Raw genomic sequence first — 18,939 nt, 5'->3', positions numbered from 1 at the left:
AGAATTCTCTAGCAATGAAGAACTCACTTCCCACTGAAGAGGAAGGACATTCACCTATAGTAATCCCTAATCTAACAATAGCAAGTCACAATCCTCTACAGAAACCAAGCCCTTCATGGTGTCTGCTCTCACAGAAAGCTTCTTGCGGGTGAAAGGAAAAAAGGAAGTAAAGCCAATACTATTGTAAGAAAGGAGAAATAAATAGTTTAGAAATAACTGAAGAAAAAAAGGTTGCATGCTATTCAGGAAAATACCTCAAAATCTTTCGTTTAAGCATAATACTCGTGTTACAATTGAAAAGAAAAATAGAATGGGTGTGGTTTCACTAGTCAGGTGCAGTAAAGGGCTGGTAGTAAAGAAGTAACGAACAGTAGACTTAGAGGAGCTTATGGAAGGAAAATTCCCTCACATGCATCTTCACCTTCCCCACGAATCTTCTCTAGGTCAGCCTGGGCCTCTGGTCATATCTTCCTATCACACATTATGATGCTGTGTTCTAAAATCCCTGAGCAAAGATGCTCTCTCACACACAGTAAACACCCACAGGCCTCAATCAGCTCCAAACGGTATCAGTTTCTGCATTGCCATGCTCCCTTCAGGGAACCCTCAGGAGGATTCTTCTTCCTCTGCCCCCCATGCTTAGCTGGGAGAAATGGTTTCCTTTCTATTCCATACTGCAGTTCCCATTCTTATGAGGCAGGAGCAAAGCGTCAGCCAGGACGGCACACTGGGAGGCCGGCTCAGCAGCGGTCCTCCACTCATTTCTGCCACTGCGTCCTGAGTTTGGGAAAGCGCCCTACCCCCTTCCCCAAGCAAATGCGTATCATTCAGAATCACAGCAGATAACACTACTTATCCTGGTTGTGGCATTCATGATGTGCAACTACTTTCCTTCCCTCCTTTTTTCCTTTCTTATTGAATTTATTTGCTGCTCAAAAGGTGAACGCCATCTGAAATTGATGGTCTGGAGCAAAGAACTGCAAAGAGCAAGGCACTGATGTGTTCAAGCTGGCTTCTGTGATCGTTGAGCCACGGAGGGTTTAGGAGACAATTGCAAGGAGAAGGCAATTCACTCCACTTGAAAAATATGCATTTCCAGCCTCTCTTAAACATCAGAAGATCTGGCAAGACTGACTTTGAGTTCCCACAGGGCAACAATGGCTGAGGACGTGGCAAGGACCTTTGGTTTCCCAGCCTCCACAAAGCCTGCTTTCCTCATTTGCTAGCTGAGCCCTGGCAGGACTTAGGATTGCTACCCTGAGCAGAGGTGGGAGAGGGCCGCAAAACGAGGGCACCAAGGCTCACAGCCCGGCCCAAAGCCTCTTTTCATGACGTCCTGCATTCATCTTCTGGAAAAAGCCCCAGTAAAGCCAACAGGCTGGTTTCCAGCTCCCACTGAATCTATCCACACTAACGTGAGCTTTAGTAAATGTGGATGAAGCTCTACAGTCACAAACATCTCCATCACCTAAATGTCCAATGAACTCATTCCAGATTTTCTAGATTGACAAAACAGTATGCAGTCATCTAAAGTGATGTTTACTGTTTATGATACACAGAAAGGTTTATCATTGATAAAAAGCAGGTTTACCTAGAGTATGGTCTTAACTAGGTGAAAGTAAATACAAACAAAAAAGGCTGGGATGAAATAGACCTAAACATTGACAATAATTTTCTACAGGTATCTGCTTACAAATTATTTATGTTTTCTTATTCTGTTTTTGTTTTTCCCAATTTGACTAAAACGAGAAGACATTCTTTCAAAAACTGAACTAATATTAAGAAGCAAATTAAGAAGCAATGTGCTGGAACCCAGAAAGCCAATAAATATATCCCACTGGGGCAATGGCCATACTGTGGGGTGCCTCCGACTTAATACAAACCAGATCGCCTGCTGCTTGGGACAGCTCTAGCACTTTCTGTACTTTGAGATGAGCCGCAGGAAGGGGTGTGCAGGCAAGTAAGAGCCCTGCTGATCTAATTCAAGATGGAAGAGGTTGCTTCTCAGATCTACTGGATGGATTGCATCACAGGCTGAAAATCAAGATCCAACCACTCTTGTCAAAAGACCTGCCTGTGTATTTAACTAAGTCAATCGCTTATTCCTGCCTCCGTTTCTACATTTGGAAATGGAGTTGATACGACCACAAAGATGAACAGGACTGCGTTTATTGACCCCCACCACAACGTGATACCTAATGTCCCGGCGAAGCCTCGCTTGGTAGATTCCAGGCTCATTTTACTGATCAGGAAACAGGCTCAGGTCAACTGAAAACGTGTCCGAAATCCTGGTGGGCAGGTCTGTGGAGGAGCTAGGATTTGAATCTCAAGACGGTCAGACTCCAGAGCCCAAGCTCTATAGAGTCTTGCCCAAGGTCACCGAGGCAGTGAGCACAGCAGTGATTCCATGAATCGAGGGGCATGAATTATGAGCGGCTGAAAATGAATAAGAAACATCCACCAGCCCGGGCAATATGGAAGTGCCAGATAAGAGCCACACGCATGTCTCCTAGCAAGTTGCTAAAACACACTGCAAATGGCATGTGACCAGCTGCTGGGGAGAGGGACTGGAGCCCAGACAAAACAAATTGACGTTTTACAGCCTCATTTATTTACAAAAAAAAAAGAAGAAGAAATTAACAAGGGAAACTTCAATATCAATGGAGTTGCAAGAATGTAATGAGCTGTGCTTGCTCCCACGAGGGATGGCTTTTTAATTACTTTTTCAGATGAACTGCAGTCACAGTGTATTTGATCCATACCCGACCCACACTCTTTGGAGAGTTAAAACACATTTTTCCCCAACGGTCAAGTTAAAATAAAAACTCATCAGAAACAAAATAACTCTGGGCTCCCAGGGCTCTGAAGAGAAATTTAGTTCTGTTTGGTTGCTGCCTGGTATTAGTGACCTTTGTGCTAAACAAACATTTGGCAGATGAAATCTGAGAATAATTCTCTTTGCATCATTAACCGGAATGCGGAGGTCTCCACTGGGTTTCAACAGAAGTGATAAAGAAAAGTGTGACACGTTCATGTCTAACGTATGTGCCTCCCGGCTTGGAGGAATTGCTCTGTGTATTCCGGTACCCTGCGAGGATTCCATTCTGGGGAAGGCAGAAGCCCTCCTCCAAGAATCCCCTTCTTCTAGTTGGCCCCTGCTCTACCTACAGCCTCCTCTCTGTCTCCACATCTTCCCGTGTGTGTGTATGCACGTGTGTGTTGGTATCACATGTATATCTGTCTGCCAGACACTCACATGACTCAACACAATCTGCTTTCACCTTGATCCCATTCTGCATTTTTAAAACATCATCGTCCACATGTAATAAAACTGCACAGAACTATACACACACAGAAACACACAAATGAGTGCACATAAAACGGATAAAATCTGAATAAACCCCATGAATTGTACCCATGTCCATTGCCCGTTTTTTTGTTGTTTGTTTTTTGGTTTTAATTAATTTAGTTTTTTATTTTTGGCTGCATTGGGTCTTTGTTGCTTCACACAGGCTTTCTCTAGTTAGGGCTAGCAGGGGCTACTCTTTGTTGTGGTGCATGGACTTCTCATTGTGGTGGCTTCTCTTATTGCAGAGCGTGGGCTGTAGGCACGCGGGCTTCAGTAGTTGTGGCCCGTGGGCTCTAGAGCACAGGCTCAGTAGCTGTGGCGCATGGGCTTAGTTGCTCCACGGCATGTGGGATCTTCCTGGACCAGGGCTTGAACCCGTGTCCCCTGCATTGGCAGGAGGATTCTTAACCACTGTGCCACCAGGGAAGCCCCACCGCCCGGTTTTGATCCTGTACTACAGTGATGCAAGATGTTACCATTGGGGGAAAATGGATGAGGGGTACAGGGAACTTCCCTGTATTTTGCAACAACTTGTGTTTCTACAATTGTGCCCAAATAAAACATTTTTAAAAACTACATCCTCAAATAATTCCTTGAGTACTTGGAAAAAAAACAAACATGACAATGAAGTTCTTTATTGAAAAGTTAGGACAAAAGAGGCAGGAGTCTCAGCTTGTTTGGTACTGGTCCTCTTGGTACCTGTTATGGGCTAAATCATGTCCCCCCCCCCAAAGTCATATATATAAGCCCTAACTCCCAGTACCTCAGCATGTGACTTATTTGAAAATAGAGCCGTAAAGAGGTAGTTGAGGTTAAATAAGATCATAGGGGTGGACCCTAATACAATCTGACTGGTGTCCTTATAAGAGGAGGAAATTAGGACACACAAAGAGACACCAGCGATACGTGCACACAGAGGAAGCCCATGTGAAGACACAGGAGGAGAAGGCACTATCTGCAAGCCAAGGAAAGAGGCCTCAGAGGAAGCCAACTCTGATACCTTGACCTTGGCTTTCCAGCCTCCATAACTGTGAGAAAATAAATTTCCATTGTTTAAGTCACTCAGTCTGTGGTGTTATGTTATGGTAGCCCTAGCAAAGCAATACAGTACCCAAATCCTGCATGCCCCATTCACCTGTTTCTGTCCCCTAGTAACAAGCCCTCCAGCCTTAGCATCCCTCGTAAAGAGGGAAACGGTGGCTGTGTGGCAGGAAACTGCATCAAGGAAGGAACGGAGGTCCCAGCACATACGAGTCAAATTTTAGGTGACCTTCCCTGCCCATGAGAGGCTGGGGCTCCGCCAGCTGTGGAGTTACCAAATGTGGAAGAGGGATCACAGTTTCTCAAAGTGGACCCAGAGGGCAGAACCAGAGACAGTGTGTGGAAAGTTGTAAGAAGACAGATTTCCAACGCAACATAAGGGCAATTTCCTAATGGCTATCATGATTCCACATGATAGGAACAGCGAAGTGAGGGTATGTTGTCCTCAGTTCTGGTGAGAGGTGAGCAGAACACGGAATCCACCAGCTCTGATCTGTGCTGATCTCTACTTAAAGCACCATGAAACAGGGGCACAACCTCCTTCCAGAACCCTGACGTGAACTGTTAGCCAGGCCCCCCCTTCTTTCTCCTCCCAACTCTCTATTCTGCCTTCACACCCGTTCTCCATTCCCATCGCACCTCTCCCCTTGGATTTGAGACACGCGGCTCTCTTCTCACCTTCCTGACTCCTCTGATATCTATTTCCCAAAGAATTCAGGCTGTCTTGCAGAATGCCCCTACTTGCACCTGACCCCCTGGAGTATCCACCAGCCCTTTGCACCCAGCCCCACCCACCCCAGCCTTGTCACAGATCTCAGATGTACCTGGAAAAAACATCACTCTCATACCCAGGGCTCAGCCCCATTCATTATCTTAGACAAGTTACTTAACCTTTCAGAAGCACAGATCACCTGTCTGCTTCGTTTATAACAGTAAAATAGGAAAAACAAACCCATGTCCAATGATAGAGGGCATTAAATATTACAGTATAGATGCACAAGGGAATATTCGTATGCAGAAAGAATATTACCGAAAGAATATTTAGTGACATGGGGAAATGTTCATGAAATATTAAGAGAGGAATACAGTAGCAAAACATTATTTATTATAAACACATTTTTTGTGTGTGTAGAAAAGCATACCGATGCAGAAAAAAGGATTTTATATAAGCATAAAGCTAAGGGTAATTATTCTTCAATGATCCTTTTTCTATACTTCCAAAGTTGTCAACAGTGAACATGTAATACTTTTTAACTAGAAATAAAGTTATTTTTTAAAAAAAATCCTTACCACTCTCATTTGGAGCTTTTTTCTCCCCAAAGGAAAAAAAAAAAAAAAAAAGACAAAACAAGGCACCAACCAATTGCCACAGCAATCTAATGAAAGGACCCAGCGAGTCCATTACATTAGCCTACTTACTCTTGCCTACAATACAACGGGCTGTGCTTTGAACTCGGAGAAACAGGGCAGCTAAGAAAACTGAGCTCGTGGAAGGTCACAACATGGGTTAACAGCACGAGTAATTCCCAGAGGGTCGATTGGTGGACCCCACTCACGCCACCATATCAAACGGTTCCCACTGCCACTCTGCTCCATCAGTCTCTCTGGGAAGAAGGCACGCCACGTGCCACCCACGGGTCACCGGCCAGCCACGCTGTGAGGCTTGGCTCCACATTGTGTGGTCCTGAAAAGCCTGCCAGCAGAGCCGCGTGAGTTTTGTCCCCTGGTAATGAGCTCCCCTGGCTCCCTCCCCAGGCTGGGCAGGAATGGCCAGAGAACAGTGCCAGCAGGAGAAGCCCCTTGTGAATGACCATCAAGGAATCCAGGAGTTTGGCAGTGACTCAGCCACAAGAGGCTGAAGCAAAGAGTCACTTGGGTGGAAAATACCAGCTTGATTTAATACGGAATGCTTCCCTTTCCCTCTAGCTGTAGGGGGTCTAGGACATGGCCATAGTTGTGCCGAAGGCACCCAGCTGGTGACCCAGGGGCAGGGCTTGTCACCAGTGGCCTGTGGCCAGGGCGCTGCATGGTTATCATCCCCTTCCCCGCTTACACCCACAGGAAAGGAGCAGCTGTGCACAACCTGTGCTTCACACGTGCAAGATTTAGAAACCTTTCAATCTCCAGTTTACACTCACATGTCAGGCATATGATCAGATGGCTAGCTATGGGCCTCTCTCTCTTACCAGCTCTGCAAGAGCTGGAACCAAGGGGCACACATGCTACTCCACCCCAATGGATACCATCAACACCCACAGTCCCAGCACCAGTCCCTTCAGACTGTCTTTCTCTTGCAGGGAGTTAAGAGGTCATAAGTCATACCAGCCCATTCAGCAGGCTCCCCCAAATACTTCCCGAAGACAAATTAAGTGGCTCCAGAAACTAGCTCCCTATTAGAGGAGATAAATGCTAAAATAGTCTCGTGATCACAAACACTTTTTATGACCTGTACAATCAATGACTGAACCAGTTATGCTCTGCATGTGCATGGTCTTTTTAAATTGTTCCTGGAGAATTCAAACCATGCATGGAATAAAAGGCCACCTACCGAGGCCGATCTGTGCAGAAAGCTTGCTCTTTGTTGCTCCCCGTGAACACAGACCCAGGAAACAAGTTCAGAAGCACTCAGGAAGGCCGTCTCCACAGTCCTGTACCGTCATGTTTTGGAATTTGGCCAGATGCCACCAAGATGCCCACACACCACACAAAAAGACACTCCCAACTCTGTGAATGTTGAACTATCATAGAGGAAAAGGACGCCCAATTAGAAATTTGGTTGAGACTTGCCTCCTACCAAAGACTCACCGTAAATCCCAGAAACAAGGTCTCAGAAAGAGAGAAGGGCCTGTGCCTGGTATGGTCAGCCCTGTGGCCCAAGCCTCCACCTCCCACAAAATCCAAATGAGTCCACATCCTAAAGCTTTGAACCGACAGCCCAGCCCCCATCCAGTGCCAGGAAATACCACAGCCTAACTCATCAGGGCGGACTTCTGGAAGAGGGCTCTGAGCCTGATGCTCCAGGCAGGGGCCCCCAAGCAGAGGTGATTTACCACTGGTGTGACTGCAGGAGGCATTCTGCGGAGACACTTTTCTACTTGATTTCCTCATCAGAGACAAGAACTCAGCTTTTCACTCCCCATTTCCTTCCATGTGCTCTCATTTACCTACTTGCTGTTACTGCTACCAAAAAACATCTATCCTAGGGTCCTAGAGTGATATCAGTCAGGTCAGAGACCAATGGCCCAGATGGACCTGCAGAGACTGTTTTGGCTACGTGCTGTGGCCCGCCTCCTGGTCTGCAACAGACTCACGAGGAGGGGCTTTCACTGAAGCCTTAAAAGCATCAAAATGTAAATGATTTCCTTAGACCCCTCTCCCCACTGTGCCCACCTTCACACACAATTATGGAAACCCCTAACCACAGGGAGAAGCGACTAGCCATCTTCGGCCTGAGCAATCTTCTCTTCTACTTTGTGTTCCCTAGGCAGGTCCACAGGTGCTTCATCCCTTGGATGGGGAGATACATATTCTCCACCTTTCTTTCCTAGAGCCTGTTCACAGAGGGCTGAGACATACGACATATTTATTCAACAAAGTCATCTACGCCACAGTTGGGACAGAAAGTCACAGAGGAAAATTAGCATTCAGGTGTGTAGCTGCTCTGAACCCTCCTGTCTCAGAAAGCTTGGGCAGCGTATGGTGGAAACTTGTTAGATAGGAAGCTTTTTGAAAAATTCTTATCAAATTCTATTTTAACCTAAACTTCGTATTATAATTAACTTTATACTCCAAGGCACACAGCTTTTGGGAAGCACAAAGCTTCCGTGGGTGGATATGATTTTTTCAGAGCTTAGCACCCAGTGACTGGGGTCATGTCATACAATCCAACTGCAAAATTAAACTCGGTAAACAAGAAATGGAGATGCTCGGCAGGCCAGCCCTCACCCGACAAATGACCACGCAGCAGTGCCTAGAAGCAGTGACTAAGGAGCCACGTTTGCTGTAAGTGTAATTCACCACTTGCATGTTTCTTAACCCAACACCTGCAAATGGCTTCCATCCTCCCAGTACAAAATAGCAGCAGAAATCATTACAGCACAAAACATTTTTTCAAAGTTCACATGTACCTTATTTCTTCCCAAATATGCAGTTCCAGTGCATACCCCGTGACAGAAAAAAAAAAAAATTACGGAACGTTACCAACGTTGAATAATACCAAATGCTGGGCATGCAATCCCCTTTCTCTTTGAGCTTCAATAGGAGAAGGACCAGGAGATCATTTTGATGATTAAAAACAGGGTTTCCGATGTGTAGATCCCCAAGTATTCCTCGTGGCTAATGCCGAATAGCCCAAAGTCCAAACACACACAAAAAGGCAGATAAATAAACATAAAGCTTCCCCTGACCACGGCTTCCCACTCAAGGTTTATTGAGGCTCTAGCGCAGCAGAGGTCAAATTCTGCTGCACATTGGAATCACCTGGGGAGCTTTTTAAAAACTACGTGCCCAGGATGCACCCCAGACCAACTACCCCGTAATTTCTGGAGGCGCAACTCAGACATCAGCATTTTCCAAAACACCCGAGATGCGTAGCCAAGTCTGAGAACCAGTGCTCCGGGAAAATTAAAACGGCAGGGGCCCACGTTTTCTTCTTCTGTTAACATGCCCTGTTTACTGACACAGAATCAACCAAAAGGGAACAGCACCCCTGGCTGTGGGGCAACTCCTTACCTATGTAGAGCGAGGAGTCCTTCCTCCGCACGTGGTCGTCGATGTAGGAGACGCCCAGGGGCTGCACGGGGGTAGCACCGATGCCCAGGAGCACCTGGGCCCCAATAAGCAGCAAGTACATCATGTTGGTGGCGGTCCGGCTGCGGCAGATGAGGTCCGGGTCGGGCCCCTGGTCCCCGCCAGAGCCGTTGGCGGCGCAGACATCGCGGCCCTCGGCACCCCAGCGGATCTCGCCCGCCTCGTACTTGTACTGGTGGGTCAGGAACTCAGGCAGCGCCGACAGCAACGCGCCCAGGGCCATGACGATGCCTCCGCAGCCGATGAGGCGTGGCCTGTGCCCGCGCGCCCCGAAGTAGCTCACGAAGAGGATGAGCGCCAGGTTCCCGATCTCGAAGCTGCTGGCGATCACGCCCACGTCGGCGCTCTGGAGGTTGAACCTCCGCTCCAGGGTGGTAAGGACGCTCACCTGTGGGGTGCAAAATGCAATCTCAACGCCAGTGCTGATGGAAACCACCCAGGAGGCCCCCTTCCCGTCACGCAGCGCACCTGCCCATCCCGGATCCTCCCGCCTCGCCGTTTTTTGTTTTGTTTTGTTTTTACCAGCTGTGCCAAGTGATTTAAACCTTAAGAGTCCAAAAACCGTTTACTTAGTATGATAACCGCAATTTAATGGTTAAAGAATTAATTTCCATCGGGGAAGAAGGTTTCCTTGCCATCTGTTTCCATTCTGAAAGATTCTGCCTCACCGCATAAGAACAACCTCTGCATCCCCACGGCCGCCCCCATTTAAGGCTCACGAGTCCTGTGAAAGTCCTGAAGTCCACAGCTTTCACAGGCTCTCTCCCAACTACATCTTATTTATGAAGTCCACTCTGGAGGACATAGGGTCCACGGGCTTTTTACCAGGAGGTTATTAGCAAAGCATATTGAATAAAATAAAAACACAAGGAAACAAAAACCTGGGAGGGGAGCAAAATGGACAAGCTAGATTAGCTCATTAGGATAATCATAAACTCTTGGCTTCCTTCTGGAAATTTCCAAACAGTGGACATTTCCCTAGAGGTCAAGACATCCCTGAATCCCTGACTGTTCTGTGCACTCTGGCCCCACCGAGCTCCCTCAGGTGGTATAGTTTGATGACTTTCCCCACCTTTGCATCCTTGTCTGCCCTTCACCTGTTTAACAAATATCTACTGAACATCTGCTGTTGGCTTCACAATGCCCTGGACACAAAAGACAGAAATAGGAGGAAGGGATGACACCTGGCCTCAAAGATGCCACCTAGCAGAAAGGTAGACATGTATGTTGGTTACATGTTACATTCATGATGCAAAATCACAGTAGAAGGGTCAAGAGGAGATGCATCATTTTAAGGCTCCTTGAGGCGGAGAGAAAATGCAAATGGCCTCCCTTTCCTGCTGTTTGCAGGTTCCACGCAGGGTATTATCAGCAAGACAGGAGTCCCTGTCGTAGGAGTCCTAGTTGGGCAGGGAAGAACACTCCAGGCAAAAGGAACAGGGCGAGCAAACGCTGGGTGGCATGATTTCATAATGGAATGGAACGCACGTAGTGAAAAGACAGGTTGGCAACAGACTATAAGAAGCTACAGAGGCCACCCTAAAGGAATCAGACAGTCCCCTGCAGTGTGGTGGAGAGAACGCAGAGCCTGGAGGGAGGAGCAACTGGTTTGAACCGCACATCTATTATTTCCTTAATTAGCTCTGTGACTTTGGTCAAGTTAACTTAACCTCTTCAAGCCCTGATTTCCGTGAAATAGGAATAATAACGCCTACCCGGCAGGATGGATGCGAAGATTAGACGTAACGTATGAAAAGTCTGTTACCACAGAGCAGCCTTTCCCTACATGGCCAGAGAGCATCGAGAGAGGTGGGGAAGCTGAGGGGTGCAGAACCGAAGCTCTGGGGTCAGAAAGCCTGGGGCCATCATGATGGGGAATAGCAAAGGCTCTAAAAACATGAGAGTGACTCAGGTATGGTCAGAGTGTGGAGAATGGATGGAGTGGAAGAATGCAGGAGCGAATGCCAGCAGAGAAGAAGGCTGGACTATTATTGGAAAAAGGGAGAAGAAAAGGTCAGTACCGTGGCAATGGAAATGAACAGGAAAATCTAAGAAGCGTCATAGAGGCAGCGTTATATCTTTGGGGAGATGTGGCTGCCTCTGCTGAGTGACCGGGCATGTGCTGCTAAGGAAGGTAAGGAAGAAGAGTCAGTGGATCTAACCTTCCTCCAAATGTATAAATATGGGCACTGGTGTCAGCATCCCTGCGTCCACAGCCTCTCTGCAATGTCCACATCCACACACACACACCTGTGCTGATTAGCATGCCTCTATTCTATTTACCTTTATTATAGAAAAAGACACTAGTCCAGTAATTCCGGTAGCCTCATTTCAACCCCACACATTTAAAGAGACTCCTTTAACCCAGGGGTTTTCAATGCTACCTTCAGATTGGATGCACTTGGGAAAGCATTAAAAATTTCAGATGCCTGGTCCCTCCGTGAGTTTCTAAGCCAGGGCAACCTGGGTGCTGGGATGTTGTTAAAGCCCGCCCAGGTGATTCTATGTGGGTTAGCACAGCGCTAACACAACAACACAAACGACTGCAGCCTTGCCGTCAGCACTGGGCCTGGGGGTGAGTTCTGCAGGGCACTACTCAACACTGGTGCAGGTCCCTGTTCATGACCAAGGATGGGACGTCTGTGTTGCCCTCGGTCGCCGGCATTCCGATTCTGATTCCTGTTTCCACTGTGCTTCTAACCAAGTCAAGGCCAGCTCACAACTCATGCAGCCCTAGTTAATTATTTTTCAAGCACCAAGTACTGGCCATTGTCGAGAAAAGAAGTTTAGTGAGTCCTGGTCTCATTAAAATGGCTTTCAAACGCTCCCAGAGATCCTTCTGAAAGGTCTGGGCAAGTGAAAACAAAGGTTTCATTTAGTCCCTTCTTTCCTTCGTAACACAAACAAGCTCGATGGAATAAATGCTCTAACAGAGGCATATAACAGGTAATGCCATGTGGAAGAACAAAGGCAGACAGCCTGACTGCCTGAGAGGTGGCGGGGGGCCTGGGGGGTTCACTCAGGCCTTGATGACGGGACTTGAGAGATGCCTAAAAGAAGCCAGATGCAGAAGTGGACGCATGTGGGTAGGGTCCCCTGGGTTCACCAGAGTCACCTCGAGCAGGCTGGCAGGTCTGCAGCCTGGTGACCTCCACCTCGGGAGTAAAAGGGCAACGGCGGTGGGAGGAAGGGTGGGCAGAAATGGAGCAGAAGGCGTATTTCACTTCTGTCACAAGGCTTCATGACATCCGTACTAGGCAGATCTGAAACATGACAACCTCTCCGTTCCAGCAGGTGTGCCCTGTCATAAAATATCACACAGGTGTGGACATTTATGATGACATAAGGCTGGTGAGGAGAGAGGCAGTTGTGGGCAAAACAAAAAGAGTCCACTCTTCTAGAAAGGGCAGGGGCCTATGCCAGCCATTCTTGTCCTGAATCAAACCTGCTCTTTGCAGAGCGACCCACAAGGGTCACAGGAGTAGTACGGTCCTTACCTCCTTGACCCCGTGGCCTGTTGAAAGCCTCCGGGACACCTCTCTGGATCCAGAGTTAAGCTACACAAACATTCTGAAAAGATGTTTTGTGGATCAGTTAGGTCAGAGGCTAATGTCTTCACTCACTTAAAACCCAATTTGGAGAAGCTGGACTAGTTAAATAGGCATGAGGCCATAAACCCCCTTGTGGCTTTTAAGTGGTAATGAACAATCCAGCAATGAGGAAGATGCCCGCTAACGGCAAGGGCTGTCCGTACTTAAGGGGTAACAGGACTGATGGAAATGTCTTGATAATTAGACACGAAGGAGCCACAACTCCAGGAGGAAAAGAAAAGAGGAACTGTCCTCACCTTGAACCAAGTAGATACAAAGTTATTATTAAAAGAATGCAATATTTATCAGGTTTCTGCTACCACAATTCAAAAACAAAACAAAACAAAAAAACCCGCCTGCATTTCAGAATCTCCTGGAGCACTTGTTAAAAATATAGATTCGGGCTTCCCTGTGGCGCAGTGGTTGAGAGTCCGCCTGCTGATGCAGGGGATGCAGGTTCGTGCCCCGGTCTGGGAAGATCCCACATGCCGTGGAGCGGCTGGGCCCGTGAGCCATGGCCGCTGAGCCTGCGCGTCCGGAGCCTGTGCTCCACAACGGGAGAGGCCACAACAGTGAGAGGCCCGTGTACCGCAAAAAAAAAAAAAAAAAAAAAAAATATATATATATATATACACATATATATATATATATATATATATATATATATATATATATATATATATTCCCAAACCCTGAGATGAGGCCCAGAAGTCCAAGGTTTTAGAAAACCCCCCAGCGGTCTCTGGTGCCCAGAGTTGGGGAGGGGTGAACACCACTGACATTTCAGGTGTCTACACACACGCTCAACCACCAATCGAGAGCTATGGTTCTCAACCTTCACTGGCAGCAAAATCACCTGGAGGGTATCGGACTGCTGGACCCCAACCTCAGAGTCTCTGATTCAGTGCATCCGGGATGTGTCTAGGAAGTTACACTTCTCATAAGCTCCCACACGTCATGTGCATGCATGTGGGTGCTGCTGATCTGGGGACCAGACTTTGAGAACCACCGCACCACTGGGCTCTCCATCCTCGACAAACCTGTCTCCCCTCAAGATTAAAGAGTCTTTTCTTAATTAGATGCCAATTAAAAGCACTCCCTCATTTCCAATTCACCTCCAGTCTCTTCTCCACCTATGGGAAAGCTGGGTGGCATCTGGGGGAGGCTCACCTCTGAGGGAGTCTGAGGTGCACACTCTGGTCGCCTGCCGAGATGGGGGCCCAGCCCAAAAGGGAGACCTGTGGACATCCTGGCAGAAATGCTGTGAGACAGGAGGCACCCAGAGACCACGGCCAGGGACAGATGGGGTTTCCTCACCTCTGAAAGGGCCAAAGTTATCAGGGACTCACGGAAGCAGCAGCCAACCTCTTGGAGCAGCAGTTGAAGCTCAGAATTGCCCTCATGAGCCCTCCCACAGTCTATTTTCTTATTCTGGCTCAGGGGGGTGGGAACTGGACTAGAATCACCTGGAAAAACACACCAGCACCGCCCCCCGCATGCCCAGCCCACCACCACCAGGACTGTGATATCATGTGTGAGAGCTGGGCCCGGGCTTGAGTATTTTCCAAGCTCCCAGGTGATTCTAATACACAGGCAGGCAGAGGTGTGTGTGTGTGTGTGCAGAGACTCCTGGTATAGCCCCTGCACAGGGGCTGAGTGTGCAGGGGTAGTTACAACATTGCACCCTGGTCCTATCCACGTAGCGCTGGAGCACTGGAGCCTCAAGTTCAAATCTGGCTTTGAGAGCGCTTGGCCATGTCAATCTTTCTGAGCTGTGTCTGCACCTGTGTGGTGAGGATAACAATACATGCATCACGAGGTCATGATTCAGCAGCTGGCGCACAGTAGGTACACTTAAAAGGCCGCCCTCATCCCTGGCGTGCATGCTCTGCGCGACTTCCAATTCGATGCCACACAGAGCCTGCTTGGCGGGAGGTGCAAGGAATATAACTACGGCTGAGAGAGAATCCCTGCCCTGTGGGGGTTCACAACCTGGGGACAGCAGAAAGAAAGGGTCCTAACAGCACAGCCTACTATGCAGGGTCATGCAGTAAAGTGGCAGAGGGCTCAAGGGAATGAGAACACACCTTTGGCTGCAGGCAGAGGAAAATCGATCTGGGACGCACCAAGGATGAACCAGATCTTAATAGACGGGCAGCAGGGGTGGGACCACAATACTTCTTTTTAAAACATTTTATATTGGAATATAGCCGATTAACAATGTTGTGACAGTTTCAGGTGCACAGCAAAGTGACTCAGCCATACCCAAACATGTATCCATTCTCCCCCAAAACTGCCCTCCCATCTAGGCTGCCACACAACATTGAGCAGAGTTCCCTGTGGTCCTTGTTGGTTATCCTCTTTAAATACAGCAGTGTGTACATGTCAATCCCAAACTCCCTAACTATCCCTTCCCTCCACCCTTCCCCTCCCCACTCTTCCAGGTAACCATAAGTTGGTTCTCTAAGTCTGTGAGTCTGTTTCTGTTTTGTAAATAAGTTTATTTGTATCATTTCTTTTTAGGTTCCACATATAAGTGATATCATACGATATTTCTTTCTCTGACTTCACTCAGTATGACAATCTCTAGATCCATCCATGTTGCTGCAAATGGCATTATTTCATTCTTTTTTATGGCTGAGTGATATTCCATTGCGTGTATGTACCACATCTTCTTTATCCATTCCTCTGTTGATGGACATTTAGGTTGCTTCCATGTCTTGGCTATTGTAAACAGTGCTGCAGTGAACACTGGGGTGCATGTATGCTTTCAGACCATGTTTTTCTCTGGATATATTGCCAGGAGTGGGATTGCTGGGTAATATGGTAGTTCTGTTTTTAGTTTTTTAAGGAACTTCCGTACTGTTCTCCATAGTGGCTGTATCCATTTACATTCCCACCAACAGTGCAGGAGGGATCCCTTTTCTCCACACCCTCTCCAGCATTTATTGTTTGTGGATATTTTGATGACGGCCGTTCTAACCAGTGGGAGGTGGGAGGAATGGCAAAGGGAAAATTCAGACCATCCCTGGGAAAAGGGAGGAAGACCTTTTTGGCCTCAGAGCGCCATGAGGAGGTAAAACGGCCTTAAAGGCTAGGTTGAGGGTTGATTTGGAGGTCCTTGGGGAGCCATCCTTCAGTAACACTATCCTGGCAGGTGTGGCGCATGTGGAGGGAGGAGAAACTGCCCAGGCAACTATTTCAGCAGAGCTGGTGAGAAACGAGGCTTCCGTAGGGGCGTGCTGGCAGAACCACAGAGAAGGGTGCCTGTGTGTGATGCCTCAGATGTAAAGAGCAGCAGAGCCACGGCTGATGGGAGGCCTGGGTCAAGGAAGCTGGAGCTGAAAAAGACCCTGGGGAGCCTGCCGTGCCTCAATCCGGAGCCCGTGTGAGGGCTGAGGGAGCTGCGAGGCTGGGGAGAGCCCGTGAGTGCAGAGAACCTGCATCTAAAAGCCCCTCTGCTCGGAGAGGCACGAGACACCACAGCCCAGCAGGCTGCCGCCCGGGGAACATGGAGGAAGCTGTACTTTCAAACAACTCGCCCAGCAGCGGTGCCCAGCGCTGTTGGGAGCAGATGCAGAAACAGTGTGGATGTCGACCTCACATTAAACTGTAGTTAAAGAAAGGCCCAGAGGTCCCCTTATTGGGGCTCCTGAACAGGCATCAGCACACTTTTTCCGTGAAGAGCCAGACAGTAAATATTTTCGGCTTCTGGGCCACTTGGTCTCTGCAGCAACTCCAACTATGTCATCCTAACACAAAAGCAGCATCGGTAAGCAGTATGTAAATGATGGCCACAGCTGTGTTCCAAGAAAACTTTAAAAATAAGCCACGGGACTTCCCTGGTGGTTCAGTGGTTAAGACTCCACCTTCCAGTGCAGGTGGTGTGGGTTCGATCCCTGGTCAGGTTCGATCCCTGGTCAGGTTCGATCCCTGGTCGAGGAGCTAAGATCCCTCCTGTCTCGTGGCCAATAAACCAAAACATAAAACAGAAACAATATTGTAACAAAATTCAATAAAGACTTTAGAAATGGTCCACATCAAAAAAAAAATCTTTAAAAAATAAAAATAAAAAAAAATAAGCCATGGCTGGATTTGGCCGCAGGCCACAGATTGCCAAACTCCTGCTCGCTTCTCCGTCAATCCAGTTCGGGAAATTGCCTTATTCCTGAGTCTGGCAATAACAATGCTGGCCATTTATAACAAGTTTGCAAAGCACTCCTGTTGCTGCCATGGAAAAGCCATTCCGGGCACAACTTCAATGCAAGTTTGTTTTTTAATCCCATGAAAGGAAGTTGCAAGCCCATTTCAATTGCTTGCCTGATGTGCCAGAACATGGTCTTGCAGCAAAGGCGGGAAGGGGTCCAACCACAGAAGCCCAGAGAGCATCTCCCGAGGATGAAGCAGCAGCAGCAGCAATTGCTTCAGGTGAGGGAGGCACACATTGTGTGGTTTTGTTTTTCACTTGAACAGCAGCTCCTTGGAGCCAGTCATTTAGGGCACAGGGGAAACGGCATGCACGAGGCATTCATTTGTGAATTCCAGGATCTGAGGTTTGCAGAGCCAGGTAACAGAGAACAACACAACAATGAGTCCTGTAATTGCCCTGGGGGCCAACAGACTGCCCACCCACCTCGCAGGTTGGCCAAGGAAGACAAACAGTCAATGTCGCTTTACTTCTGATGGAATGATTTAGCCTGTTTTATGACATAATAAATGGGTGGAAATTGACGATTTTTTCTTAAAAAGCAGAGCAAGAATTATACGGAGAACCTCTGATTTAGATATGACTCTGGCCTTCAGCCCATGCCAAAGGCATTGGCGTGTGTAAAGGGGTGAGAAGAGGGGCAGACGGAAAACATGAGGGATTTTGAGAGCCACACACGAACCACGCATTTAACACGCCTGCAGCTCCCTTTTCTGATCTGTAATGCGGAGGTGATGATTCTGCCCTCAAAGCTCGCCACAAATGAGGAGGAAACGTGCTGTCCGATGTTTGTCACTGTGACTGCAGTTATGCCTGGGGTTGCGAATATGCAACATGGCCTTACCCTTCCTCGCAGAAGTATCCCGAGAGCCTGCCAGCTCTCTCGGCACCTGGGTCTTTAACAAGAGACCATCGTTCCCTCTGGTCACCCTGCTCTCTGAGAGTCAGTCTTGGACACTCTTTCCTTAGAAAGGCCTCATTCGTCTGCATCTCTGAGACTTCTTCTCGGTCATTTCCTGCACCCTTGTGAATTATTTGCACCTTTCTCAGACCATTTTCCCCTCTGTACCCTGTTTCTTAGTTTCTCTCTTCTACTCTTCCCTAAATAGCCCTAAAGTACAACAGAGGCATCTTTTTTAAATTATTATTCCTTATATTTAGTGACATCTTATGTTCATTTAATTCTAAGAGAATGTGTAAAGTTTTATGATCCTCTTCTTTAAAAAAAATCTCTAAATTTTCTTCCTGCTTATGAATCTTGTCATTGATTTTTCTCCACAGCTCAGTGGTCCATCATAGAAAAACAAGGATTCTCTGTCCCTGCTGGGTACAGATAATAGAATTTTCTTCCACTCAGTGACTGAGCTGTAAAGGCACTACTAGAAATTTTTGCATCAGTCCTATTATTAATAGTCTGTGTTTAGTACCTTTCACAGGAATTGAGACCATTCTTTCAATTCACAATTTACGTGGTGCCAGGTCTCTTTTATTAGAGAAACGTCAAGAACAATAGGAGTTAAATGATTTCCTCGGCATTCAACAAAAATGTATAGAGGACCAGAGTCTTAAGAGATTTCCATCTAACACGCTAACAATGTACACACACACACACACACACACACACACACACACACACACACACACACACACACACACACCAGGCAGAGCTGTTTTCACTGAATCAGACTCTCTGTATGCCCTAGGGGCCGGGCTTACACTGTCAGAAAGACTGAAAACCCCAGATTGAGTAGCCATGTCAAGTTCTAATTCCGGGGCTGCAGGTGTCCTTAACCAGCTCATAGTATAACAGAGAAGACAACTATGAAAATAGGCAATTATCACAAAGGGCCAATAGAGCTGCTCTCTGCCACAATAAAGAGAAGTACAGTCAGTACCCAAAGAAGCACTAGAGTTAGTACCCAGTCACGTGGGAGCGACGTGGC

At 47.6% G+C, this 18,939-nt stretch overlaps 1 protein-coding gene across 2 annotated transcripts in view; it reads right to left on the bottom strand.

The window, feature by feature from the left end:
- The window catches only part of SLCO3A1 (solute carrier organic anion transporter family member 3A1), a 317,490-nt gene that overhangs the window by 243,445 nt on the left and 55,106 nt on the right, over positions 1–18,939 (bottom strand). For both annotated transcript variants that reach the window (XM_060005479.1, XM_060005478.1), the window contains exon 2: positions 9,122–9,587. In XM_060005479.1, the coding sequence (XP_059861462.1) occupies positions 9,122–9,587 (466 nt within the window). The remainder of the gene's footprint in view (positions 1–9,121; positions 9,588–18,939) is intronic.

Source organism: Delphinus delphis, chromosome 2 (assembly GCF_949987515.2).
Source record: "Delphinus delphis chromosome 2, mDelDel1.2, whole genome shotgun sequence".
NCBI lineage: Eukaryota > Metazoa > Chordata > Mammalia > Artiodactyla > Delphinidae > Delphinus > Delphinus delphis.
This window is presented reverse-complemented; position numbering and strand designations above follow the sequence as displayed.